The 27,369-nt window shown below is 39.2% G+C and overlaps 1 protein-coding gene and 1 long non-coding RNA gene across 5 annotated transcripts in view; one reads left to right on the forward strand and one right to left on the reverse strand.

The window, feature by feature from the left end:
• The window catches only part of LOC148028310 (uncharacterized), a 33,047-nt gene extending 21,292 nt beyond the window's left edge, over window positions 1–11,755 (reverse strand). Inside the window, exons 1-2 of the long non-coding RNA XR_015692714.1 lie at window positions 11,330–11,755; window positions 4,791–4,845 (exon numbers count right to left, since the gene is read on the reverse strand). This is a non-coding gene — a long non-coding RNA (uncharacterized LOC148028310). The remainder of the gene's footprint in view (window positions 1–4,790; window positions 4,846–11,329) is intronic.
• The window catches only part of LOC148028309 (uncharacterized), a 185,535-nt gene extending 172,744 nt beyond the window's left edge, over window positions 1–12,791 (forward strand). For all 4 annotated transcript variants that reach the window (XM_087690114.1, XM_087690116.1, XM_087690115.1 and 1 more), the window contains 10 exons: window positions 3,113–3,225; window positions 3,311–3,435; window positions 3,554–3,680; window positions 3,769–3,827; window positions 3,997–4,093; window positions 4,202–4,412; window positions 4,505–4,618; window positions 4,755–4,867; window positions 12,393–12,455; window positions 12,533–12,791. In XM_087690114.1, the coding sequence (XP_087546240.1) occupies window positions 3,113–3,225; window positions 3,311–3,435; window positions 3,554–3,680; window positions 3,769–3,827; window positions 3,997–4,093; window positions 4,202–4,412; window positions 4,505–4,618; window positions 4,755–4,867; window positions 12,393–12,455; window positions 12,533–12,643 (1,133 nt within the window). In that variant the 3' untranslated portion in view covers window positions 12,644–12,791. The remainder of the gene's footprint in view (window positions 1–3,112; window positions 3,226–3,310; window positions 3,436–3,553; window positions 3,681–3,768; window positions 3,828–3,996; window positions 4,094–4,201; window positions 4,413–4,504; window positions 4,619–4,754; window positions 4,868–12,392; window positions 12,456–12,532) is intronic.
• The last annotated feature ends 14,578 nt before the right edge of the window (window positions 12,792–27,369 follow it).

Raw genomic sequence — 27,369 nt, forward strand, 5'->3', positions numbered from 1 at the left:
CATCCCGTATTCATGATCGGTTCATGTACTGGAAGTCTCAAGGCTGGCCTCTTCATGTGTGACTTAAGGTTGCTCAATGCATCATGATTAGCATGATTTTATTTTTCTTCCCTCTTCTTCCTTGGACCAAGAAGTCTCTTCTAAAATTGGTTCAACCTATCCGATTCATGCTGTGGAAAAAGAAAGGGAATCGCTTGGGCCAGGTGTGGATTTTGTGGCAGCATATTACTACTCCTAAAAGGATGGGGGGAGCAGCTTTGTCAGATGCTAACTTGCATATGGTAGCCTTGAGGCTAGCACTTTTGCAAGCATTATGTATAGAGAGTCATACCTGATCAAATATTGCAAAAATTTTCATAGAAAAGACTGAAATCTCTCATGGCAGCACGGTTATTCATACTTCTTGGTGGCATGTGCTTAATTCCACAAGACCTGTAAAGGTCTCTTAGTCTTTTCTCCTTCCTCATTTGATCACCTCTTGGCAGGCGATGTTACATTTTGTAGTTTGGCGCCCTCCTGATTCTCATGAGGAGAATTCATTGTGAGGTGAAGTGCTAGCTTCTCCCAGGTTGTTGGATTGACCTCATAAAGACTTGCAAAGAGATAAGTTTAATCGGATGGCTCGTTTAGGGTCGCAGACAATTCTTGATGGTGTCATTCCTGGACAGGCCCGTCTTTATTCTTTTCGGCGTATCTGTCAACACTTATGGGTACCTCAAGGTTATCATGACATTTGGTCGTCTATACAGGACAAGCTTTTGAGCTTCTCCCCTTTGCCAGTATTACAGACGTTGTCTCCCTGGCGTGATTGGAAGTTTGTGATTCCTGATGATTTTGAGAAAAGGTTAGCTAATCAGATTTATCATCAAATGGTGGAGGCCAAGAAATGGGTCACGGAAAAGGCTAATAAAGTATGGCATATTCGGGATAGCAAAAAGAAGTGGCAGGAAAGATTCATCCATCTCTAGATGTCTAAGGTTCTGTATCAGGATAAAGTGTTCATGTGGAGGCTACTTATTGGGGGTCTTCCAATTGGCGATGTGTTGCGTGTCCGCAAGATCTCTGCTGGTCGTTGTGTGTTTTGTACTACATGCGATGAAACAGTCCTTCACCTCTTTGTCTTTTGCCTTGTTGCTAGACAAATTTGGAGTTTTGTTTCCGGTGTGTGGTCTGCAACAACTCAAGACCGGATACTAGTTGGTTCGTGGATTATGGGAAAGATGATTTCCTTGTCTTCTTTGCATTCAGATTACTCCTGCCTTTTCCATTTCCTTAGATTTTTGATTCAGTATCGGGTATCCATGGTCATGTGGCCCGTATTCGTGGTTTAGTGTTATGGCAGATCACCTCTATGGTCTCAGCTAATCTGGTTCTTCCTGACATTGCTGCTCCCTGGCTAGATATTGTTCGCTCCACTCTAGTTGTTCTTTCTGAGTGACATTTCTATGTTAAGAGTTGTGGTAGACTTTTAGTAGTATCTATGCTTTTTTTCTTTGCTGACCTGATGGTCTGATGTAAAAAATGTGAGACTTGTATCCTTTCTGTTTGGTTGGCCTGAAGGCCAGATATAAATATTTCCAATATTAATATGCATTTATTCACCGGAAAAAAAAAAAAAGAAGAGATGCCTCACCAACCAAGAGCAGAATTGGCCGTGTGCCATCTTGGCAAGGATGAAGGAGAATTGGTCCACATCAGCTGTTGCCTTGATGACAATGTAGCTAAATTTCTGGAATCAAAGAGTGGGATAAGACTTTGGTACTGCAGGCAAAGATGCTGAACAGCCGCGGAATCAGTGGAACACCTTTTTTGGGAGTGTGTGGAAGTGTATGCTCTGGGGTAAAATAAAAGGGTTGGTGAAGAGGATAAGCCTCCGCCTTTTTCTTTTGGAAAGGGACCCAACATGGATGAACAGCCAGTAGAGCTCAGGGCTTGATTGGTGCAGTGGTCATCAGACACATTAGAAGTTTCAGGGAACTCTGAACTTTATGAGCAAGTGTCGGCATCTAGAGTGCTATGAGAAACTTTTGGGTCAGTTAAAGCTGGTGTGGTAAGTGTACTGAAAGGTGCTAAGAAATATACTCCCTGTTTACTATCCTCAGCACATCAGCCATTGTTTCGAGTTGCACATTTGGAGTTTCAGGAACTCTGAGCTTTACAATAAAGTGCCGGCATCAGAGTGCTATGGGGAACTTTTGGGTCAGTTAAGACTGGTGTGGTTAATGCACTGAAAGGCGCTAAGAGATATGGTCGCTCGTTTTGCAATCCTGAGCACGTCAACCATCATTTTCAACCTGAATGCAAAGGAGCAATTATAAATGACAAGAGTGATGAGGGAGAAGACGAATTCCTGGCGACAGCTGTGACCATTTCTAGGATGCATCGTGCCAAATTTTCTGCACAGCTGGTGACTGAGAGCTGGGTGCAAGCTTTCGCTCCAACAGCAGAGAGGGCTGCCTGATTGGATAGCCAGACTTGGAACCTGGAAGAAAAGGCTGAAGAGGGTGTGGAAGCCCACTCTGTCATCCAGACTCAATTTGCTCTCATGGAGGCTGGTCGTCATGGGGGCAAGCTGGCTAGTAGGATCCTGGTTTCCCCATGTGGCCGTTATCTGGTATGAAGGAAGAAACTGTGGTGCACTTATTCTGGAATGTGTCAAAGTGCAGCCAGTTCGGAGCAAATCCAAGAAATGGCTAGAGGAAGCCAACTTTTATAGCTCTATCGGCCCTATTTAGGAAATGAAGAAATCATGAAAGTAGTCTATCTCATGTGGGCTAGCTTATTAAGTCCATATGGTGGCATAGAAACAACTTGGTTTTTAGCAGAAGGATTTCATCTCTAGTTTTTTTGGCCTAAGCCTGAGGCATTCTACATGTAATTACTTTTAGCTTTGTCTAAAATGAATACTGCATTACAAAAAAGTTTGAATTTAGAACTATGTGTGAGCAGAGCTATCCCTTTGCAGATGATGTGATTACCTTATCTTTTCATGTGATAGAAATGTGCATTTTTGTAATATGGCAATATATTTACACTACGATTGGGTTCTTCATAAAGATGTGTCCCTTGATACCTCTCTGTTTAAGTGATTTGTTCATTTTCTCTCTGTCAGAATACAAGCAGGACCAAATGACAAGCAAGGACAAAGATCAAGCATATCAACAATTATTATTGCTGAGTGCAGCAGAGTTTTTGCACATATACCAACTGTCTAGATTACTCAAAGTAGCCAAACCCTTCAAATTTTTTGTGTTGTCAGTCACAGATTTCAAAAGTTTTGAGTGATGAAGAATTAAATGAATGCGTGCAGGGTGCACGTTCAGCCGCATTGAAAGTAAAACTTGACAAACCATGCTATTGGACCTCAGTGTTTCGGACACCTGCAAGTGGAGTTGGGGTTGCCCTTCTTTACACGTCAGGGCAGCTGGAGCTTAGGTTAGAAGTAGATTCTTTGCTGTATGTTATGCTATTGTTCATCTTGTTGCATTTCAATCTGGATCTATTCTCAGTTACTAATTACAAGATTTACTGTTTGTTGTTTGTTTTTGTTTAGGTCACTCCCAAATTTTAAAGTCATAAAATCATTATCATCAATTGAAAATGCTTTGAACTGGAGAGTTGAGCTGGTCAACAGCAACATCACTGTGATATCATGTAGTGACAATGGGCACCTAGCTGTGGTAGAGCTTCTTCATTCACTTTTAATGGTTTTGTTCTTGAATTGAAGTCATGTTTTAAGCTTTGTGTGTTTTATATTTGTGTGAACAGATAGATCGGGACAAAGAGCTACTTTATATCTCTCTTCTACATGAAAAACATGATCTCAGGTATAGGATGCTCACAGAAAGTTTGGTTTGCAGTTCAAGATATTATATGCTATAGAAATATCAGGATCTTCATTTCAAATTTTCTAGTTGTACTCAGCCAATGCAGGAGCTGCAGCGAAACAAAGTTTAGAATCATTTAAACATGAGAAATATTTTCAAATCTTGCCAGATTTCCCAGTTCAATTCCAGCTAATATCGGAGATGGAGACTTGACATCAACAATTGAGAGAACTCTTTTCTCTAATTCCGAGAAAAATAAGAAAAAGGTGCCACATGGCTAACTCATGGCAACTGGCAAATGCTTAAAGCCTGTAATACTCTTTGCGCATCGTTGTATTTAACTCATTGCGAAGATATGGTATTTATAATTTCAGAAGCTCTTTGGGAGAGTAATGCTAGCAAAAAAATTTGACTTCAAAGTTCCTGAAGGACGTATGGACTTCAGAACAGTGAGCCCAAAGATGGAACTTGACCAAGTTTTCATGTCCGACAGTCACAGATCATCACCCTCACATGTTTCAAACAATGAGTCTGAGTCTGACAGTTCGTCATTTCTGGAGACAAGCAGCATGAACCTCAGCATAGGTAAATAGACTATAGTTGAGGTGCAACATGTTCCTCTTCAGTGAGCTTATTAGTAATTGCAAGCTAATGTTGGTATCTTTGAGAGACAATAGATGACCTTGATCTTGAGGATGAGAGTCCTCCTAGGGACAAGGATGGCACCGGAACAAGAATGAGAACACCTAATCAGCGCAGCTTGATGGCAAAAGTCAAGAAAAATTTGGCAGGTATTAAAGTTTCTGTTGCACTAATCCCCACAGAACTATAGAAGTAATTGATATTGGGATAATCAACACTAGTGTGCCACACCAGGATTAGCATTGGATGACATCTGTCTGATACAACCCTTATGTTCGTGTCCAGGCAAAAAGAAGAGCAATGATGAGATTGATAAAGAACCTGATGATTTTTCAACCATAGGTCGCCCTCGTACAATCGACGAAATCAAGGCAACCTATGGTCAGGGAAAAGAACAAGTAAGCACTTAGTTTTAATCCTATTGATAGATCCTTTTAAACATCAAAACTAAGTTATTTATATCATACAAAGGCTTTACAACTTAGCCATAAGTGGAACATAAAGCTCAGCAGAAAAAAGACCTCAACAACTCTGAACGCGTCTCCATATCCTTATCAAGGACAGAAAGCACACCCAAGACAACCTTTTTAGAAGTGTGTTTGACTCAAGAGGCCTAAACCTTTAAAGTCCACAAAGATCTGGTATAGGAGCACCTCCCAATAAGATGCCTGTTGGACTTGTGAACACGTTTATGCTTGCAAGATATAGGGGAAAATATTTCCCCACTCAAACAATAGACTTCTAGAGGGCAAAGCACCAACCATCATTTTCCATCAAAAATTTTAGTTTTGAGATTGAAGACAATGAGTGTAAGGAAAAGGTAAGCAAATATAGACGGCTCAGAATGTATGACTACACAATAACACTATCTGATGGATGCTCAAGGGAAGATTAATGTATAGAAAAGAGAAGAGAGTGTACAGAATCCGCTAGTCTCCTTGTCTCAAGGATCAGGTCCTGTGGTGAGCTGAAGCAGGAGGTGAATATGGCAAGAACAGCTTGAAGAGAGTGTTGCACTCAAGATGGATCCCCGACTCGATCTCTGCTGATCTGATGCATGGACGATGCTGCTCAGCTGTGTGGCTGTATGGACAGCCAAAACATGCAATGATTGGCTGGAAGACGTGACAGGCTGGGATGCTTATCAGAGATGGTAGAAGTAATCCCAGGATGATAATACAGCAGTGAAGTTCCTTCAAGGGCTAGAACTAGCAGCAAACAGTAGCATATTGCCTTCAGGCAGCTTCGGCAGGGCGTAGACCAGCAAAATGCAAGGGTAATAGGCCTGGAACAGCAGCCTCAACAGCAACATCAGCACGACAGCAGTTGTCTCTCTGGAGCAAAGGATGGCAATATTGAATGCAGGAGGGCTGATCTTGTCTGAGGCTGAACGCAACAGTTTGTGGGCAGTTGATGGGGATGGAAATTTGAGCAAATTGTGGGCAATGAAAGTTCAATAGTGAGGAAAAGTGCAATGGGAAGTGACCAACCCACAACCTCCTTCTATACACTTTTCGAGCTAGCTTCCTACCTAATAATTGAAAATATATTTCCTTTTTATTTTTCTTTTTGGGATTGTTTTTGGAGTTAAACTGGCTGGAAATTTGTAATAAAACTAGGTGTTATTCTTTACCTGCTTGACACCCTTTTATTTAAATGGGTGTATGGGATTGCTTTCTGTTTTCTAATGTGTTGGAATCTAACCATCCTGTTTATTTCCCCTTGGGGTATAGATACTTGATGGGATCAAAATAAAGAAACTCCAAAGGGGGAAAATAAAATTCAAAGTGGTTCCATTGCCTTTGCAAGTCCTAATAGGTCACTGGGCAGCTGACAAGCAACCTTTGTCCGATGCCTTGGTCTCTCTAGGATAACCCTTTGGGCTCCCGAGGTCAGATAGCCATTGCATTTGTAGTCTTGGTAGGCCATTGGGTAGCCGATGTACACCCTTTGTTCGATATTCTGATTGGTTTGGGGTGGGACACCTTGTGATCACTAATGATTGTGAGTTGAGCTATGCTTTGCACTTTCTTTCTTATTCCACTTTTGGGCCTAAGAGGGGATTTTGAGCTAAAAAATCATTATAAACTAATTAACCCATTGAAAACAATCTCAAAACATGTTCATTGCCAAACTTTTTTGTCACCAAGATGTGAAATTTTGATGCTTTGCTTAAGTGTTTGATCGTAAGATAATCAAATGTACAAATGTGACTTGCACATGTGAAGTGTAGGTCAATTATTTCACAATGTGGGACCTGGAACCCTAAGATGTCAGTTAATGCCAAAGGAAAAAGTCGTTACAAGTTATATTAGACAGGTACTAGGTGGTATTTGGTGTCAGAACTTGGTCTAGACCATATAATTAGCCCAAAGTGTCAGTGGTGACACTAGAGAATTGGCACTAATTAGTTCCCAACCCAACACGTACTCAGGATCACTTGGTTGATAAATTGACCTAGCCAATCTAATTATTGGCCAATCTTTTTTTTAAAGCCATAAATAATTATTAATTTAATAAAGTTCGATAATCCTAGAAATTTGGAGAGAGAGAGAGAGAGGGAGAGAGAGAGAATTTGACAACGGGGAGAGAATATCGAGATGGCGCAAGCCTGTAACCTTGCTATTTAGGGATTTGCCCTATGGTTTGCCTGTCCCATGCCAACAGACGCTACTGCCTTGCAACCATCCATCTTTGCTTCGTGTGCTAGGAGTTGTCCAAGTCGCCTACTAGATTCTATTTGTTAGCAATCCAGATAGCTCATGTGTGAGTCTGGACGGGCATGGCTAGGTTATTTGTGCATTTTATTATGCTTATTATGATGCTTATTTGGGGCATTTTATGTTGTCCGACCAGCATTAAATGTTGGGTAACCTGCCCCTATTTTGGCATTATTTTCTTCTTTATATACTTGGCTCCCTCCTCATTCAGTCACATCATCACCTATAGTTTCTGCAGAGAGAGGGAGCCAATGCCAATGCCTTGGAGCCAGAGACTCACTGTTGTATGCGTCATTCTTGTTTTTGCTATGTGGATTCCATTCCCCAAGTACATCTTTGAGTCAGACTCTACAAGCTCCCTCGGAGTTTGATGGAGTGACCAATGCTTTGCAGATGCAAACATCATTTACACATGTGAGCTTTACACATATGTCCTCAATGTTGCTTGAGTATGAGGCATCTTTGTGTTTATAGGAAAGGCTTCCATCTCATTATGGAGGTTCCAGTGAGGCCTTTACAACTTTAGAGAGGGGTAACATGAAGAAGAAGTCAAAGGCCCGGCATAATCATTGTGGTAAGAAGGGACACTCGCAGAAGGATAGCAAGGAGTTAGCAGCCTCACGAAAGAAGGAAAGAGAAGATGAAGAAGCAGGATGTGGACTCCTCTGACGCGTCATCCTCTACTTTAGATTCCAACTTCGATCCTCCAACCAAGGGGAAGTCAAAGGTGTGGCAAGGATCTACTTCTTCAGGCCAAGGGTAGGGCTTGATTGCCCCTTCCTTTGCTTCTTTCTAGTCTAGGTGGCCAAAGGCTGGGAATCCATGGTCACAAATATTCAAAGGCATTTTTTACAGGATGGTCTTGTATGCTACCGTGAGACATTGTTGACAAACACAGACATCTGTTATGACTCTTCTCTATTTTCAGGAGTTGGTATGAGAGACATCGACATCAAGTTGTCTCCGTGGCTTGATTGCCCCTTCCTTTGTTGCTTTCTAGTCTAGGTGATGCAGTCATCTCTCTCACTCTCTAGTGCCACAGAGAGTGTGAGGGGTCGGCGAGCCTCAGCTATACCAGTATACAAGTGCACAGGTTCTAGAGCAAGACGTCCCTGATGCATCGCGACTAAAGTCCGGCTTCTTGCAGCAGGAATTGACATGCAGGTTCATGATGGGTAGTTATTTGACACAGAGCGGAATCGACTCCTAATCCCAGCTCACCTGAGGGGACACTTTGGCGGTCTTGGCCAAAGGCCAGGAATCCATGGTCACATATTTAGAGGCATTTTTTACAAGATGGTCTTGTATGCTACTATGAGACATTGTTGACAAACACAGATTTGTTACAACTCTTCTCTATTTTCAGGAGCTAGTATGATCGACATTGACATCAAGTTCTCTCTGCGGCACCTTAGTAGTGGCTTGATTACCCATTACTTGGTATCCATGGTTCTACTGTGGTGGTTCTTTGTTGTATGGCCTATGATTAGCCTTTATCATTGTATGTGTTAGATCACCCATGATCTCAAAGAGGGTGTTAGCAATCTATATAGCTCATGTGTGAGCCATGACGGGCATGGCTAGGTTATTTAGGCATTTTATTATGGTTATTATGATGCTTATTTAGGGCATTTTATGCTAGTCGACCTTCCCCTATTTTGGCATTATTTTCTTCTTTATATACCTAGCTTCCTCCTCATTCAGTCACACCATCACCTAGAGGTTCTATGGAGAGAGAGAGAGCCGGTGCCAATGCCTTGGAGCCAAGGGCTTACTATTGAATACGTCATTCTCATGTTTGGTATATGAATTCCATTTCCTAAGCACATCTCTACGTTCTCTTCTTTTGCAACATTTTACTATTTTCTCTCTTCTATCTCATGTTCAGCAGTTTATCTCAGCACTTATTTGAGCTTCCATTGTTGCACCACTTCTAACACTACTATGGATTGCTATGCCTCTCATCTCCATCTGCACTTGGCCTGCTGTGCCCTTCTTCGTTTGCTACCTACGCCATGTTGCCTACTACTAGGCGCAAGCTTTGTACCCCTATGGAGCTAGCCCTCAGCACCGCCATAGCATAACAGGTAACATCTAATCCTCTGCTACCACCTGTGATGACCTATGATTGTTCTTGCCTACCAGCTAGGCCCATCTACAAGCCACAATCTCTTCAGCATGTAGGAAGGCAGCTGTGTTGCTGCAGCTGTGCCGTGTCTTGGATAAGCAGTCACACGGGAACAGTAGAGATAGAGAAAGAGAGAACACACATAGATACAAGACTTATAGACTTGAGACATAAAGGAGGATGAAATGACCCTGAATGTTGACATGGAGCATGTTGAGCCCCTTGTCAAGCACTCCAAGTGCATAGACCCCTCTTCAATGGAAGGGGCAAATGCATTGCCTTGTGGGGAATCGCAAACAATGTCGTGTGCTTTAGGGATGCGTCACACTTTGTCCTATGCTCAAGCAACAAGGCAGTCAGATGACTCCCAGGACTTGGATTGGCAGTATCTTTTCAAATTTGCCAATACCTTGCTAGGGATGTATGTACAACATAATAAGGATACTTGTAGTAACTTAGAAGAGAGCGATATCATTGTTACTACCATGGAAACAAAAAAGGTATTGAGCTCATTCTTCTCCTCCTGTGAAGAAACTGTCATCTTGTTCTTTACTGCTGAAATTTTGACAACGTTTTCAATGATATTGAGCAACAGGAAGTCATGATTAATGAGCTACATGCATATAGATTAGAAGGGGGTTCATTGGCTCATGCTATTGCCAATATGAAAAGCCAATGTACTATCCACTTTAATGGTGGGAAACATTTGGTGCTAATACTCCTAAATTGTAGCAGCTTGCAATTAGGGAAATTCTCTCTCAAGGAAGTTGTGCATCCCCTTGTGAGAGGAATTGGAGTACTTTTTTCTCACCTATACTGAAAGAAGGAATAGAGCGAAGCCCTCTCACATGGAGAAAATGTTATATATCCATACAATTTTGGGAAGGATGAAGCTCCTCGAATGGTTGGCTCTAATATTATTTGAAGGGAGTAAGCCGGAGTGGAAGCACGCGAACGCAAGCAATAGCTATGGTGGAAGGAGCAAGAGCAAGAGAGAGAGAGAGAGAGAGAGAGACACACAAGATGTTGGAACTCCAAGAGTCACAATGTGTGACCGGCCTTCCCTTTATTTGAATGTGAGAAGGTTCACCAAAAACAAACTCGTCACAAAAGGCTTGAAAATATAGGAGTTACATGTTCTACCTCTCTAGAGCCTCCTATTCTCATATTCACGGGTTGGTATGGGTCTTATTCTCCATTGTGACTTGTTCATGAACCTACACATTAGTGGGAGTAACAAAAGGACTAGCAGCATACAAATCATGCATATTTGGCACCAACTATAATGGATATGAAGACATAGGATAGCTCAACATGCCCATATTGATGTCCCTTGTTAATCTACTTAGAATAGGCTCAAAGTTAAAAACAATTTTCCACATAAATTCCTTCAGCCCTCATGTAGTCCCAAAATAAATTCCTCAATAAATTAAATAAAAACAACTTTCCAAAACTTGGTAGGACAACTGGCTCAAAAAACTTGAACATAAGGGGATCATTGCCATTGCCATTTTTATCCTCAATAATTTGCTTCAGCAACTGCCATCACTCATTGACATGATAATCAATTATTGACATGGAGTCTTCATCTATTCCTTCTCTACTGGTCCACCATTATCTACTGGCACCAGTGGGCTGATAAATGTTGTTGCTTTTGGCATCTTCTTTATCCTCTCTGGGACCGCTGCATTTTGGTCTTCTCCAACTATTGCCTTGCTGGTCAACTCGTTCTACATCAGATTTCTGCATCTAGCAGCGATGATTTGCTACACTCGGGATGCATTGGAGCGTGTCGTCCTACATCTCTTGGCCTACTCCTACAGGAGCCAGTGGCTGTCAGACAGCCCTCCGCTCCTGGAGGAAATTATAGGGCAAACAACCGAAACAGCCACTCCAATCCTTGAGAAAATTCTTGGGGCAAACAGAGGCCGCACAAAATGTACAACCACAGAATAACACTACCTAAGGAATACCCAACTGAAGAAGGGTGTACAGAATTGAGAAGACTATACCGAAGCTGTCTCAAGAACCAAGGCTGATGGTGAGCTGATGAAGTTAGCATTGAAGACACCAAGAACAGCTTCAAGTGTGCCATATTGAATATGGATCCCAAAGGCAGTGCAATCAACCTGCTTAATGACTCACTAATACCACCCAGCACTGCGGCTGTAGAGACAGCAAAAACGCAGTAATGATTGGCTGGATGAGGATGCGGAAGGCTGAGGAAGCTCGTTGAAGATGCTAGCAAACCTGCTAGCGTGAAAAAGCAGCAATGTAGGGGCAGGAACCAGCAGCGAACAACACCATGTCATCTTTGGGCGGCTGCAGCAAGGTGGAGCGCCTTTCTAGAGCAAAGGATGGCGATGTTGAGGGCACTAACGTTGACTGTTTGTAGGGGCGATGAAGTTTGAAGATGAGGGTAGGGACAGTGGGATGAGAACCGACTAGTCCGCGACCTAGGAAATAATAGGTGTTTTTCTCCCTTTAAATATTGTTTTAAGGCACGACCCTAACCGCGCCATATGGCCATTGGCTAGCAGCCAAGCCAACTAGTTTTCTTTTTAAGGTTTGTTTTAGAGTCAAAGTAGGCTAGATAATTGTCATTAGGTTAGGCCTTAATTTTTCACTCCTCAACAAAGTGGGCTTCCACATCCAAGTATAATTTAACAACCATCTTCATTAACATTTTATGACAATGCAATCTCCCAAATGCCATTGGTTCTCAATGCTAATCACTTTCGAAGAAGCGAATGATAACAAAACCATATGGTGCTCTTAGATGTTTATGCAATGTGGATTGCCCAAGTGTCATGCTGGGCAAACCTTTAATAAAGTTGAAATCTTCACCTAACTAAAAAATGTCCAATGGGGAATCCTTAGATGTCACTAAACAGGTCCCTTTACTTTAAAATACAAAACAAAAGGTATACGAGCATTTCATGGTTTAGGAATTTCAGGAATATAGATGTACAATTGGAATCATATCATTTTTAATAGAATGTTTGTATGCATGCGTATACATGTTACACCATTGAAGATTTTTTGGGTTGATCTCAACTTAAGTTTTGTCTCCAGAATTCTGCAAGAACGTTTACATTAATGCGAGACAAGTTATTGGAGCAAAGGAAAAGACTTCAAGTAAGACAATTTTTTGTGTTTTTTAGCTAGCTAGGTGCACCAAATTTAATCTAACATTGATACGCCATTTTATCCAGGCCATTGATAAAAGGACTGCGGAATTGCAAGATGGAGCTCAAGACTTCCATAAGATGGCAGAGGAGCTCGTTAAAACTCTTGAAGAGAGAAACAAGAAAAGAATGTTTTAGATATGCTAATTAGCTAGTTAATTTCTAGAAGGTAGCCAAGCAACTATCTCCTAATTATGAGGAAAATAAATGTAAAACACAAAAGTTGTTGACAATATTCTTGGAAAATTAGAAGAAATATTGTTATTGTTACCTTTTGAATATGAGGATAAGCAATTGTTGATTAATATAAAGATCTCATATGTTCTATTTGAAAGTTCTCTTTCAAATAAACTTTTATCTTAAAGTGGTGTAAAAGCAAATTTCCACCCAAACAATCTTTAAGAGTTGTATACACATGCATGTTACTATTAATCATCGAAGTTCTACTTCAAAGATCTCTTTGCTAGGTTGTAAAAGTGTTAACCAAAACATGTCTTTCCGTACTAACATTTTAAAGATCATTGTGTGAGTTGATAATGTTCCTGACCTATATGAAGTTACAATTGGGCATATTGTGCTTTATCTAGTTGGAAGCATGCTTTATGTTGCAATATTGTGCTTTAAATGGTTGGAACACATCTTGTGTGTTGCAATACTATCAGTTATTACATTTTTCACACACATCCCTCTAGTTCTATGGTTGTGGAGATGCCTCGCTCGGTAGAAAACCAAATATGCATTCTTTATGTTGTAATACTATCAATTATTGCATGTTTCACATACACATCCCTTTAGTTCTATGGCTATATAGATGTCTCACTTCGTAGAAAACCAAATCTACATTTTTTGTTCATGAGCAAATAAAGGCTATCACGTGGTGTCCTTAGCTCACAAAAAATATGAAGCAGCATGTGCCTTGCATTGGTTCTTGCTTTGTTTTGTGCATCCCATCCCACCTACATTGGTTTAGAAACAAGAAGATAATATTGCTCACACCACAACCTTGAAGACAACAATAATCAACCACAAAGTTCAGATTGATATTCTATCATGTATGAATGTCAACACATATGAAACTATATTGGAATGCTTTGGTGTTGCAACATGTAGATGAAGGACTATATTAATTGTGAGCATAAGGATATTTTTATCAGCCATGCGAGTCAACTACTTAGTGACATTATATTTGACCCTCAATCTCTCTAAGAACTATTTTAAAGGTTAAGATTAGGACTATTTTTTTTTCTAATCAACCTATTTGATCCTCAATTTGTTTAAGTATCTATGTAATCAAATGTTTATGGTGTATAGCAACAAATGTAGCTATGTATGTTGAACCATTTATATAAGATGCTTTGATATGACCTCTCTCTCTCTCAAAATGTAGTTAGACATCAATAGTCTCTTTGAAACACTTCCATGTCAACATAACTTGTCTTCCTCAACACATCTCATAGCTTAGCTTCTTGCAACAATCTAGTTATCATTCCATATTTCTTTGTTGTGTAGCTTGCAATTTAGCGAGATAATAGCAAAAGTGATAACAATTGCCAACTACATTTCATGCTTTTAGCAATGGCCTTTGTGTTTTGCATTTTTCAAGGATAGTCGTTAGTGCAATTCGTTCCCTCCCCCAACCCCTTTCTCATAAGAGTGCTTTCACAAACATGGACTTGGGATCTTTTTGAGGCTTTCCCGTCGCCTCCCTCATAGTAGAAGAGAATAGGGGTGGGGGTTAGACTTGAGCTCTTGCCATAATAGTGAGATAAATTGAAAGACTTTCTTAGTGATCTTAACATCACCACCCAAGCCAAATCAAGAGATAAGCCCATAAGAAGAATATATGCATTAACAAGTTTGCAACTCTGAAGGAAAGAATGTGGTTTTGAAAGACTCACTAACCAAAGTGTTTGCATGCTTGGTGGATTTAGGGGGTGTGAGCACAATGGAAGTGAACACGAAGAGGTGACAAAGAGAACACAGGAGAGAGAAGGAACAATGTGATTACAATGGTTGAAGGCACAAGGCTGCAATAGTCAATCCCAATACGCAACCCTACACATCAATGTGGGTGCCAAGCAATAGCAGGGGGGATGAGAGAATGAGGGTTGGTTGATCATGAAGGATCAATGATGGATAATGGATGATAAGAGTGGGAGGGCAGGTTGTCTATATATAGGCATAAAAGAGAGAAATCCTAAATGTGGTTAAAACTCTAAAAAATAGCTAAAAGTGCACAAAAAGAAATGCATTAATGTACTCTCCATCTAGAGTGTTTGAAAGACAAAATGATAAACAAATATAACGTTAAAGATCCTAATGTCCTCATATGACTTTGATTGAGGGCTTTAGTTTGTAATTGCAGCCAATCCAAGGATTGTTAATACACTAGGAGTGCCTAAAAGTGGTGTACTTGTAATAAACACAAATCTAACGTGATGTTGGCTTGCTATGGAGGATGAAGTCACCCTAGTCAGAAAAGACCAGCCAGTATGAGAATGCAACAAATAAAGAAATATGTATGTTTGTAATAAACAAGCTGCCCATGAAGAGAACATATGCTACAATGACTCATCTACACAAAATGTAGAGACAAAGGGGTTGCCTACACAAAAACATAGGTAATTTAGGGCTTGGTTCTGTGCTACATGTATAGGGGGTTGCCTACAGAAAATGCAAGTCCGTTTTGGTGTCACCCAACTAATAGACTGGTTGCCTAGCTTGTTTGATGCCACCTAGTGCAATAAAGGTACCACCTAGCTTGGTAGAGGTCACTTAGGAGCAAAACGCAAATCTACCCTAGTTACTAAAGCCTTAAAAAAAGGATTGGAGACATGCCACCCTACATTGTTTGACTCCAAACGCAATGGCTACAGCATGTCGAGATGATGCTTGATAAGTTTTATTGTCGACAACATGCTCCTCTTCAAGATCTTGTTGAAAGATATGACAAATGATGTATGCTTTAGGAAGAGATGCTTTGTATCCCATAAGAATAGTGAGAAGAGTGAAACAACCCAAAGGCTACATGAGCATGTACTTGGTTCTTATTTCAATGCAATGCTATTGTACCTTGTATTTCCAATGTGTGTCCTTGTCATGTTCTACTCAAGATTGTGTTTATAAGTCCAAGCACTTAATCTTGGAACCTAATTTACTTGAGTAACAGTCATTGTCTCTTGTCTATGTCATCATGGTTTTAATCTTAGCCTTTTGACCTCCATAATCAAGATCCGTGTTTCTCAATATGGTATCAGACCCATAGTGAGCATGGTTTAGCTCTCCTCACTACTTCTTCAGCTCCCCACAATCTTAGTCCAACAGCTCAGCTCCATTAGATGACTTCATCTCTCACCTTCATCTTCACCCTACCTTCTTGTCTACCACAGCTAGCCTGCACCTACCTCACTTGGAGCTCTTGGATCTCTCCATGCAAACCATATCTCATTGAGATTTCTTCTTAGGGAATATTCTCCAAGTCAATCCACTCTCTACTAGCATATTAAACCTTGACATTACTCATCATCCAATTCAGCATTGCATGATTTTCAGGACATTGTTAAGTTTGCACCCATTCTTTGACGTATAACTCATCTCAGTTCTGCAAGCTATAGTTAATCCTATGAGCATAGGGTTTTGATAGGGCACTATATGAGCTTCCTTCTCATCAAGCTATCACTTCAACAATCTGTAGGGAACAAAAAACCAGTTGCATGTAAAACCCTAAAACATGGCAATCATAGCCATTGACTTTCAAGCTCATAATACACTTCATTATCTCCTCTCAGCTCACTCAAGTGTTTGCCACTCTGATCTAGTGCTCCACTTAGTTTGTAGCACTTCAAATGAGTATAAAGGAGGAGAGAAATCATCCAACAACATCAAGTTCTTCAAAGCATAAACATTAGGCTCATCAAGATAGTATCTCTTGATACTTATCTAGTGCTTCTTGGCACCTATGTTTCTTGACACATCCAAGAACAACTCATTTGCTAGTTTTGCTTTAGTTCTTGCAATGACAAACATGAAGATTTTTAATGTGGAATGCCCAATTGATTAAATCCCTTGTAAGCCTCAATCTCATTGTAAAAGGATAAACACTACCCAAGTATACTTATAGTAAGACCTCCTTCAAAATGTATGAACTTTAGCAAATAGCCAAATTCAATAGCGAAGGCTTTTACGCCTGGAAAGAAAAAACAATGTATCATCTCATGAGGAACGGCCTTTGGGATCTATTTGAGGATGATACAGGAGATGTAGATGGCAAGAGGGAAGATGATGAAGACAAGCTCGTTGAAGAAGCCCAGCTCAAGACAAAAGAGTGGCAAAAGATGAACAATAAGGCTCTAGGCATCATTGCATGGGGACTATTTGATGATGTATTGCACCATATCTTCGGCATCAAAGATGCAAAAAGGGCATGGGATGAGCTTGACAAGATCTTTGGAACTCAAGCTAAAAACTCAAAAGTAAAATTACTCATGTAGTTTTATAAGCTAGATGTAAAGGATAGTTCTCTATGACCATGCACATTAACAAGTTTAAGGGCCTAAAAACTCAACTTGCAACTTTAAAGAACATAGATGGGGATGAAGCCAAAGCAGTGCTACTAGCAAGTGTAAATTAAGAACCATATGAAAATCTTGTGTCTACCCTAAGTAATGTTCCTAATCTCTCACTTAAAGACATTGAACATTCTCTACTTGATGGAGAAAGTAAACGTAAAAACAAGGATGCAAAAGAAATCATCTCAAAAGACAATCTCTTGTATACCAAGGAAACTTATAGAGCAAAAGGACATGGACAAGGATCCAACACCAACAACAAGGATCGGGTCACATGTCATTATTGTGGTAAGACTAGGCACATGGCTAGTGAATGTTTTCACAAGAAAATAGTACAACAGGTGCAGAATGGTAACCATTAAAATCAATTCATGAATGAAGAAGATGAAGATGCTTTCGCTATCAACAATAACTCTAATAGATTGTTTTGAAGAAATTTTCATTGTACCTTTTCCGTAGTGGATCTTGTGTTTTCTCTAGTGGATTTTGTTTCCCTTAGTGGATGTTGTTTTGTAAAAACCCTTGCCAAACATGTATAGTTTCAAGCTTTAACTTGACTAGGCTGCTTATGGGCTAGTCTCTTGGGCCATGCCATCATGTAGGGGAGGGAAAGCCAGCAAGTATAGGAACTCATCATTTGAGGGGGGTATTAAAAGATATGAAAAATGATGTATGCTCTAAGAAGAGATGATTTGTATCCCATAAGTACAGTGAGAAGAGTGGAATAACCCAAAGGCTACATGAGTATATACCTGGTTTTTATTTCAATGCAATGCTATTGTACTTTGTACTTCCAATCTGTGTCCTTGTCATGACCTACTCAAGATTGTGTTTATGAGTCCAAGCACTTAATCTTGGAACCTAATTCACTTGAGTAATACTCATTGTATATTGTCTATGTTATCATGGTTCTAGTATTTACCTTCCAACCTCCATAACCAACCATGCTCAAGTTCTGTGTTTCTTAACAGAACTTTGGCTCCAACATGTGGCTTTGATGCCATGTGAGAGTGTGCAATGAGAGCATGCAATGGAAAGAGGAAAGTAAACACAAAGAGAAGAATGAGACAAAGATAACACACGAGAGAGAAGGAACAATGTGATTGTAATGGCTAAAGGTATAAGGCTGCAATATGGTAGCAGGAGGATGAAAGATTAAGGAGAGGATTGGCTGATCATAAAGAATCAATTATAGATAATGGATGATGAGAGTGGGAGGGAAGGGTTCCTATATATAGGCGAAAAAGAGAGAAAACCCTAAATGTGATCAAACCCTAAAAAATCACCAAAATTGCACAAAAAGAAATGTAGTAATGTGCCCTCCATCTAAAGTTTCTAAAACACATAAAATGACAAACAAATACAATGTCAAAGCTCCTAATGTCCTCATCTAACTCAAACTAAGGCTCATAGGTAGGAGATGACAACATAAGGCACACATGATTGCTAACATGGGGAAGTTGACAAAAGAGATTGCTATAACTAATCATAAGACTGAATGCAAGGGAAGCACCTAAGAATGGGGCTTAGACTTGAGCTCTTGCCTTAATAGTAAGATATACCTAGAGACTTTCTTTCTTAGCATAACCACCCTAGCCAAGAGCTAAGCCCATGGAAAGAATACATCTATCAGCTAGTTTGTAACTTAGAAGCAAAGAATGTGGTTTTGAAAGACACACTTCCCAAAAGAGTTACATGCTTAGTGAAGTTAGAGAGAAATTTGACAGCAAAGGTACCTAGCTATAATAAATAATAAGATAAGATTGAATGCAACAAAACACCTAGGGGTGGGGGTTAGACTTGAGCTCTTGCCTTAATAGCAAGATATACCCAAAGACTCTCTTAGTGATCTTAGCATCATCACCCAATGGGGTGGGGGTTAGACTTGAGCTCTTGCCTTAATAGCAAGAAATACCCAAAGACTCTCTTAGTGATGTTAGCATCATCACCCAAGCCAAATCAAGAGCTAAACCCATGGAAAGAATACATGCACTAATAAGTTTCCAACTTAGAGGCAAAGAATGTGGATTTGAAATATCTGCTTGCCAAAGTGTTTACATGCTTGGTAGAACTAGAGGCTACAACTTATAATAAGTTTGAAGAGGTACATACAAAAATCAAAATAAGAAGATAGGTAAGCAAAATATAGTAAACACTATCATTTTAGTAATTAATGAAGTCAAGAAAGAGATTTATAAGGAAATCAAAATGAGGAGGGAAGTAAGCAAGCTATGATAAACACTATCTTTTTAGTAGTTATGAAATCGCATGGAAAAAGAGGATTTCATTCCACACAGCTTTAGGAGGCCTTTGTGTCAAATGTCATGGCGAAACACAAGAGAAACTAGATGATGAAGATTGCCAAGGATGTTCAAAGTCATATAGGCTAAAGACTAAAGTAAGGTCAATTTTAAGAGAAAAAGGGTTCGAATGGATGATACTAGATAAGATCACCAAGCAAGGAAATAATCAAGAAACTTTAGAGTTTGGAAACATTGAGACAGAGTTGAAGTTACACACACACACACACACACACACACACACACACACACACACACACACACACACACACACACACACACACACATGTGGGAAAGTACATATTAACCTTACCCCAAGAGACTTGGAAGAACAAGAGTAGGTGGTTCTATTTAGAGAAGGGCTCCGAGATGTGGTTCATGTGGTGCATAGAGATAAGGAAGCAAGATACATGTGGATTAGAGTGTAGACAGATAGATATAATGATATCTACATTGGAGGTATGCTATTTTTCCTTAGCATACTCCAAATTTACCACTGAGGAGGTCCCCATATGCATAGTTTTATGAGGACATCATGAGATTTACAAGTATCAAGGATGTCTTACTAGTATGAGACTTTAATAATCACGTGCACAAGTAACAGTCCATTTGCTTTCTATGTTACAAGTAATGAGATGTTTTGAGAGCTTGCATTGGATGAGGTGGTGTTACTTAGATCAGCCCAAGATAGAGAGTTGATGGAATATGGAACACACTTAGTAGCATTAAGTGCACACAACATAGCTATCCTTATTGGACTATGATAGTGGCCATGATTAGGTGGTTTCACATGCTTAAATAATAAGAAAGGAGCAAGTATTTTGGATTACTTGATTGGTTTTTCAAGCTTGATAGACATTAAGAGTTTTGAGATCTCAAGCAAACCAATTGGCTTAGCTATTTAATAGACCATGTTATTTTGACTTTCATTGTGGCATGTAATCGTGTACAAGAGGTACCTAGGTTTTGCATGTTATGAATTTATGGAGGCAACCTCACATGTATATAATACTATAGTCCAAACTCATTGATGGAGCTAGATTTATAGATTCCATTTGACAAGTTCATGAAACATGTGGCTAGAGTTTTTTATAATTGCTTATTTCGAGTAATTTTTACACTATTTTTTGGCAAACTAATGAGTTTTGGCTCTGTATTACACAATATTTTTCATAAAATTTAATTTACAAAAAGATTGTATATCCGTATTTTGGCTATGCTCAGGAAGAATTAGAAATTGAGAGTCGGGATATTTTTAATGAAGAATTTAAGGAGTAGAAAAAATAATAGTACTAAAAAGCAGATGCGGAATTTTTTTTAGTGAAAGACGTAGACATTTTAGAGATGGGTAGAAATACGGGTATAATTTAGTATGCATACACAAAATTCGGGTTGAGAATCCATGAGTGGAGACAAAATAGGTTTAGAGATGTGGGAAGGTGTCAAGGAAACCGATTCAAGTGGAAAAACTCTCAATTTTGAAAAGGGGTTATTCAAGAAGTTGAGAGGGGGGATGCTGTCATGTGAAGGAGGAGTTTAAGAAAGAGAAAAAACAACAAGAAAGTGGGTGCTATCATTCTCGGCCTTTGGGAGGGATTGCTATAGACTTTGGCCATGAAATCATCATCATTTGGTTGCATTTGATCCTCTTTTCCATCTCCTCCATCCTCATCTTGTTATTGGTTTGCATTCTTGAGTGTAGTGAGAGACATTTTCTGCAAGATTAAGAGAAGACTAGTGCATATTAGTGGGAGAAGTGGAAGATTAAGAAATTTGAAGATTTTGGAAAGTGAAGGAAGAGGAGGAGCAAGCACCGACATCCCCAAATATGGTGGAACATCTTCAGTTATCTTCTTAATCGGGTATGTTTGTTTTCATGAAAATTTGAATGAAAATTTGATAGAATGAATGATTTGTGGTTGAATATATCAAATTTTTTATCTTTGAGTGTTAAAGGAATAGAAATAATTAGATTTTTTGCATTGATTGCATTGAAATGGTAGAGAAATAGTTAAAAATAGGCTAAAATTTACATTTTTAAGCCATATTTAAGAAATATTAAGAGTTCTGAATAATATTAATAAGAATTGAATCAAAACAAAGTTAGAATACATAGAAATGAATCTAAAAATGAAGTTTCATAACCTGAAGATGAATCTACAAAAAGATTTATCGCTTGAGTATAAAAAATGGCCATTTTTTACTGTAATTAGTGAAAGTAAGAACATTAATAGGAGATTAAGATCAAGACCTAAAAATAGAGTTGAATTAGGTTAAGATGGATTCACATATCAAATTTTAGTTTGAATGGATCTTTGTAGTTAAAGTTATTAAAATTTCAAGGGTAAAATAAGTAGTTTTTAGGTGTTTTTGAGAAATAATTAGTAAATATTAAGAACAAATGAAAGAATACATTCATCATGAGAAATATTTTTTAAATATGGTTTGATGTATTATTTATAAGTATTATAAATATTTTTATTTTTTGAATGGTAATAAGAAAAAATTAATAACTTTTGATAATGAAAGAATTAGAAGAAATTTTGAAAAGAGACTATAGTTCATTTTATGTTCAAAATACGCTCCTAAAGTTTAATGAACAATGGATTTCACTTACATACACTTCCTTAGTAAAATACCATTCAAGACTCAAACAATAATTAGTGAATATTAGTGATTATATTAAATTATTAACAAAATTTAAGAATTAATTAAGAGTTTTTAAGTGAGTTATTTCTCTGATTAAAGTTTTGACAACATTGGAGTTTGTATACTATGGGTTGTAGTTCAAATTTGGGAGGTTGAATAGTAAAGTTTAAGGAATCGCAAGTAAGTACAGAAGGTTATTAAATAGCTAATGGTTGGACTATTGAGAGAAATGATAATGTGACTTTTATGCTGGTAATTTGAAGATAAAGAATACATAAATATCGATCCCAAATCCTTAAATTAATACAATGACTTTACATATAGTCATTTTGCCCACTTATTTGGGGGCTTCCTAGGGGGCTGTCATTTTTGAAACGTTTGCCGAGAGGGGTAAATGTGTTAATTAAGGAGAGTGGTGGTAGCTATTTTTTAAATCTAAATATAAATTTTAAAAAAATAAATTGTAAGTCGAAGATGAGATACTAAAAAGAAACAGAAACGAAGAGGAAAGGTCTAGCAGATCTTTCAACTATTTCAAACCAGACTCTTCTAAAGTTTAATATTCGGAAAGGGGTAAATAATAAACTGCCAAAAGTTTGGCAAGAGCAACACATAAGAAGTCTCCCCCAAGAGATGGGGAGAGAAGCTATAGAGCCTAGGATTAGAATCTTACGCCTCTTTGACCTTGTTGCAGGATTTAATTAGTTACTTTGGGACCTAATCAACAAATTATCGATCTAAGTCAATAAGATTCTGATGAACTGCTATAAGAAGCTTTCTTATGAAGCTTCTTTTCTGAATTGCCAAAGGGTATACAACACATTATCGTTAATAAGGCATGGGACACCGATTTAGTAGATGGGGGTAAACATTTTGGACTTCAATTGTGGGTTAATGTTGAGTAATTATGCACTTGGAATTGGATGCACTACAAGATACAAACCTCATACCGATACTCAAAAAGATGAAAATGTTCATAAAAAAATTACCCCTGTCGTCGCTAAACGCATCGGTATTAGCATCTCCATAAAACCATCACTATTGGCATCGGTATTTGGGATGCATGTAGTAAATTTGTGATTCTAATAACGACGGTTTTACAGAGAAAAAAAATTCTGGCAGGGCAGCAAGCTTCCGTGCCACATGTAGCACTATGTGATGTATGTATATTATATAAATGGATTACATGTTAAGTCTGCAATGGTCATCAAAATGAGTGTAAAATATACTTGAATCCACAAGACTGATACATATAATAAATACAAGATCGCTAATGAAAACTCATGGAATTATGGCAAGATAAAAAGGATGATAATAGCATAGTACATAGAAGATGCATGCATAAATCACAGGACCAAAAAGGAAGAGGATGTGCACTCCACAAATCCAAGTGTAAGCTATAGATCCTCGCCATCCGAAAGCTCATCCCGATGTAAAGGAGCATTAAATGAAGTCTACAAAAAAAACAACTACATATCAGTCCATCATACATAATGCATTTTAATAAAAATGGTAACTAGGACAAGAAATATGAGTGACTTACTGGGCCGCTGCGTGCATATAGTCTATCGATCAATGCAGTGAGACCGTGTCTCTCTTCATATCGAGTCTTTAGGCCAGTGGGATCGCAGTTTTTGTAATGGAGTGTTGCAAAGAAAACAAGATGCAACTGTTAGAAACATGATTGTCAGTATAAGGGATATTGCAAAAAAGAAAGTGAGAAGAACAAAAGAAAAACTTACAAAGTCCTCTAGATAAGTCCGGCACTCCTAAGATGATGGACCACCCCTGCCTCCAGTCATGCCCTTGCTACCTCCCGCTGTTGTATCCAACGTCCTAGAGAATCTGTAGCCTCCTCCTTGAGTCTGCGCCAGTCATCTACGTCTCGCCACTCGAGCTTTGAGGTGGCACTCTTGAGTGCCTTACGTGCGTCTGATCATCTGTGTGACATGTACGCACGCATACACTCCATCATCGAGCCTATGGAAAATCTCTTTGCTCCGGTGGGTACTGGAAACTCCTAATGTAAGGATGTTACTATGTAGTCTTTGCTCCCCTCAAGTATGTTCTTCCAATGGTCCAGGACATTGTGCCAAAACACTTGTTGGCATAACTCTCTCATACGAGACATCACCCTCCTCTCCTCATCATTCATGATCACGTCTCTTGTCCTATCATCTGCAAGGTATCCATGCCCCTCTGGGGCATGTCTAAAACGTGTCCTCTTCCACCTATGACCGTGCTATCGGAGGGGTTTTTATCGAAAGGTCGTATCCACTGGGGATCAAAGGTAGAAGGAAGTAGAGATAGGAGATGGAAGAGAAGAAAAAGAATAGACAAGAGGTAAACACGATTAATACAAAGCACAATGGAATTGAATCAATGTGTATTGACAGAACCTAAAATTCTTTGTCTGGCACTACTCGGAAACAATCTCCAGGCATTAGATCTCCTGGAGCTCCTTCATAGACAAAAAAGGTGCTTCAAAATAACAGCTCCTTCTCTACTACTAGGAATCCAAATCTGATGGCTCTGGAAGGGGGGTAAAACCTCAGGACACCTACTCCAGGATCTCCCAGTTCAAAGTGCAGTTTTCAGCCTATCAATAGCCAAAAATCTAGTATTTTTGGACCATTCATGCCACTCACACTAGTACTAATGACTCAGATCACATTGACTCTCCTGATCAATGAGAAAGTCGAGTGATAATGCATTCCATACTTTTTCACACTGTGTCCGCATAGCATTACGACATCCACTCCCTCTGAACCTGCACATCCTCTGGTATGTGCCAAAAAACCTAGTTATCACTAGATTATGAGTCCTCCTAATCCTCTACAACCATATCCTTTGCTTCATCATCTTCCATATCTTCCTGGCTAGCCCCTGTATCATGGCCACTGTTTTCTTTCAATTCTGGCAACTCATATGCATTAGATTCCTGCCTCTTGAATAATTTGACTCGTTTTCTTGCTACCGGAAGTTTTATGGATGTCCCATCCAACTCATTTAATGCATAAGTAGCATTATCAAACATATGTCTTACCACATAGGGTTAAAACTATCTTTTGGAAACTTTACGTATGGCACTTTTTCCATTTCCTTCAGGGTCATAGGCTGAAGTTAAAGCAAGATTTATCCCTAACCATGCAAAGAAATCATGAGCTTCATCTGCATCCAGCTCACCCCTATCTGCAGTAATTTTTCCCACACAGCCATACTGACAAAAGATCTCTTCTAAGAGAAAAGCACACACTACATTTGTTGTCTTAGTACGTAGAGCTCTCCCTTCCACTTGATTAGTCAAGTCTTCACGAGCAAGCACAAGATATCTCATTTGCCAAAGACCTGTAGGCATCATGACCAAATCCACCACCCACTTAAAACAAAGAGACAATGGATATGTAGGCTCTGCAATCCATCCCGATGTCTCACAAATGAATACATTTGACATGTCGTATAGATTTCTACAAAGTAAGTAGCATCCTTATACATACCCTACCACCAATATCTTTCTTTGATCTTTGCAAAAGTACCCCAAACACCTTTATGAATAGCCCATATAAGCTTTCATGAAATTCTTACATAACATTTACTTGTGAAGCTCTGTCACCCAAAACTCGCAGTGGCATATCCTGTTTCTTTTTAACATGTTTCCATAGGTATCCATCTTTTAAGAAAAACCCGTAGGCTTTCCTCTTAATATTCAGAAACTCCTCATTTGACCATTCATCTCTCTTTGTTAATGTACTGAGGTATTGACCAATTCTTAGCCACTCTCCTGCATATTTGTCTTCCAGAAACACTTTTACACAATATGCAAAACATCTAAAGTGTCTTCTCTTTGTTGTCCAAGCTTCTGTTAATGTTGTAGCAACATCTTGCATTGCTAAATTCACTCTTACAACATCATTTTTAGCCGCAAGAAAGTCATCTTCTTCCTCCTCATCCATCATCCCATTTTCATTCTCATAGCATGTCCGAGATAACATGTCACCACTGGGTTATCTCTTCCTGCAATATGCTGAAATTCAGGGCTCAAAGATTTGATGTATGTAATCCATCGGAGCATAGAAACATCGGCTACATGTGCAAAGTGAGGAATCCATATCAAATAGAATACACATGCACCCAAGAAGCTACGCACCTCTGATACATTCGTGCATAAATCTTACATTCTATCAATCCCATCTATTTTTGCTGGTGATGCTCTTCGCGTGCATAGGGCCCACAAATATGTCCAACAATCAAAACCTCTTCAACTCCAAAGACAGACTTTTGTCGAGAAAGAGTTAAATGCACCTCTTCTAGACGAGTCAAAATCCTCTCACAATCCACAATCTGGTTTGCAACAAATTGTCTACATCCATGACTATCCATCTCTTCATTCTTTTCATCCACTACACACTCTTTGATTGGAATATCATCCAAGAAGGGGATTTTCAATTGTGCTATAAAATCCTTGAGTATCCTATTCATAGCATTTGCCATGTGTGTCACTGAGTTTGTTGCACCCTATGGGAGAGTACACATCCGTACTAACCCGAAGGGAGTCTTCATGGTTGTGATATCCCTGCTTTCAATTGCAAGCTGAAACTGATCATACCCCTAGTAAAGATCACCTAAAGAATAGATCGCTCTACCTGTAAAAGCCTCTGCAAATTCATCAACCACAAGACCTGCACCCACATTTCTTATGGTCACTTTATTGACTGGTTGCATGTCTTGAATAAATCTCAAAGCCCCATTCTTTTTGTCCATAGTAAACCAACGATTTGAGTACGGGGCTGAAGAGGGCTCCAAGATCTTCATGCAAATCTTTTCATTTAACAAATCCATCAGCTTTGGCAAGTAAGCTTTAGGCATTAGAATAGGCCTCAAGTTTCATGGTACATGTGGCATAGTAAATATTACCATAGGAGAGATAACATTTGGATCCACACAACCTATTTCAGTTGGTTGAAATGCAAACGCCTTTTCATGCCTAGCTAACATTTGTATAAAACAGTCTCTCTGAGCATGCAAAAGAAACCCTTCTGCACCAACTTTCAATTCCTGTAATGTTTTAGATAGATGTAAACCGATGACCTATATCTTTAGGATCCCGTAAGCTTGGCTGCGTTGACACTTTTTCATACAAACCCTCACTCTCCAATGGGAGTGGCAAAGCAATTGGTTTCACCTTTTTGTCAATTGTCTTATACTTTGTCTCCACAAAAAACAACAATAATAACAACCTCTCCCTCCTTCTCTCTCTCCCTCCCTCTTCCTCTCCCTCTCTTTCTCTCTTTTCCTATTATGTTTAATGTTTTCTCCCTCTCTCTCTCGTTCCTTCTTTCCTTTTCCT

The sequence above is a fragment of the Lygodium microphyllum genome, chromosome 12, assembly GCF_053477565.2.
Source record: "Lygodium microphyllum isolate KBCC chromosome 12, Lygodium_microphyllum_v1.1.10, whole genome shotgun sequence".
NCBI classification, from domain to species: domain Eukaryota; kingdom Viridiplantae; phylum Streptophyta; class Polypodiopsida; order Schizaeales; family Lygodiaceae; genus Lygodium; species Lygodium microphyllum.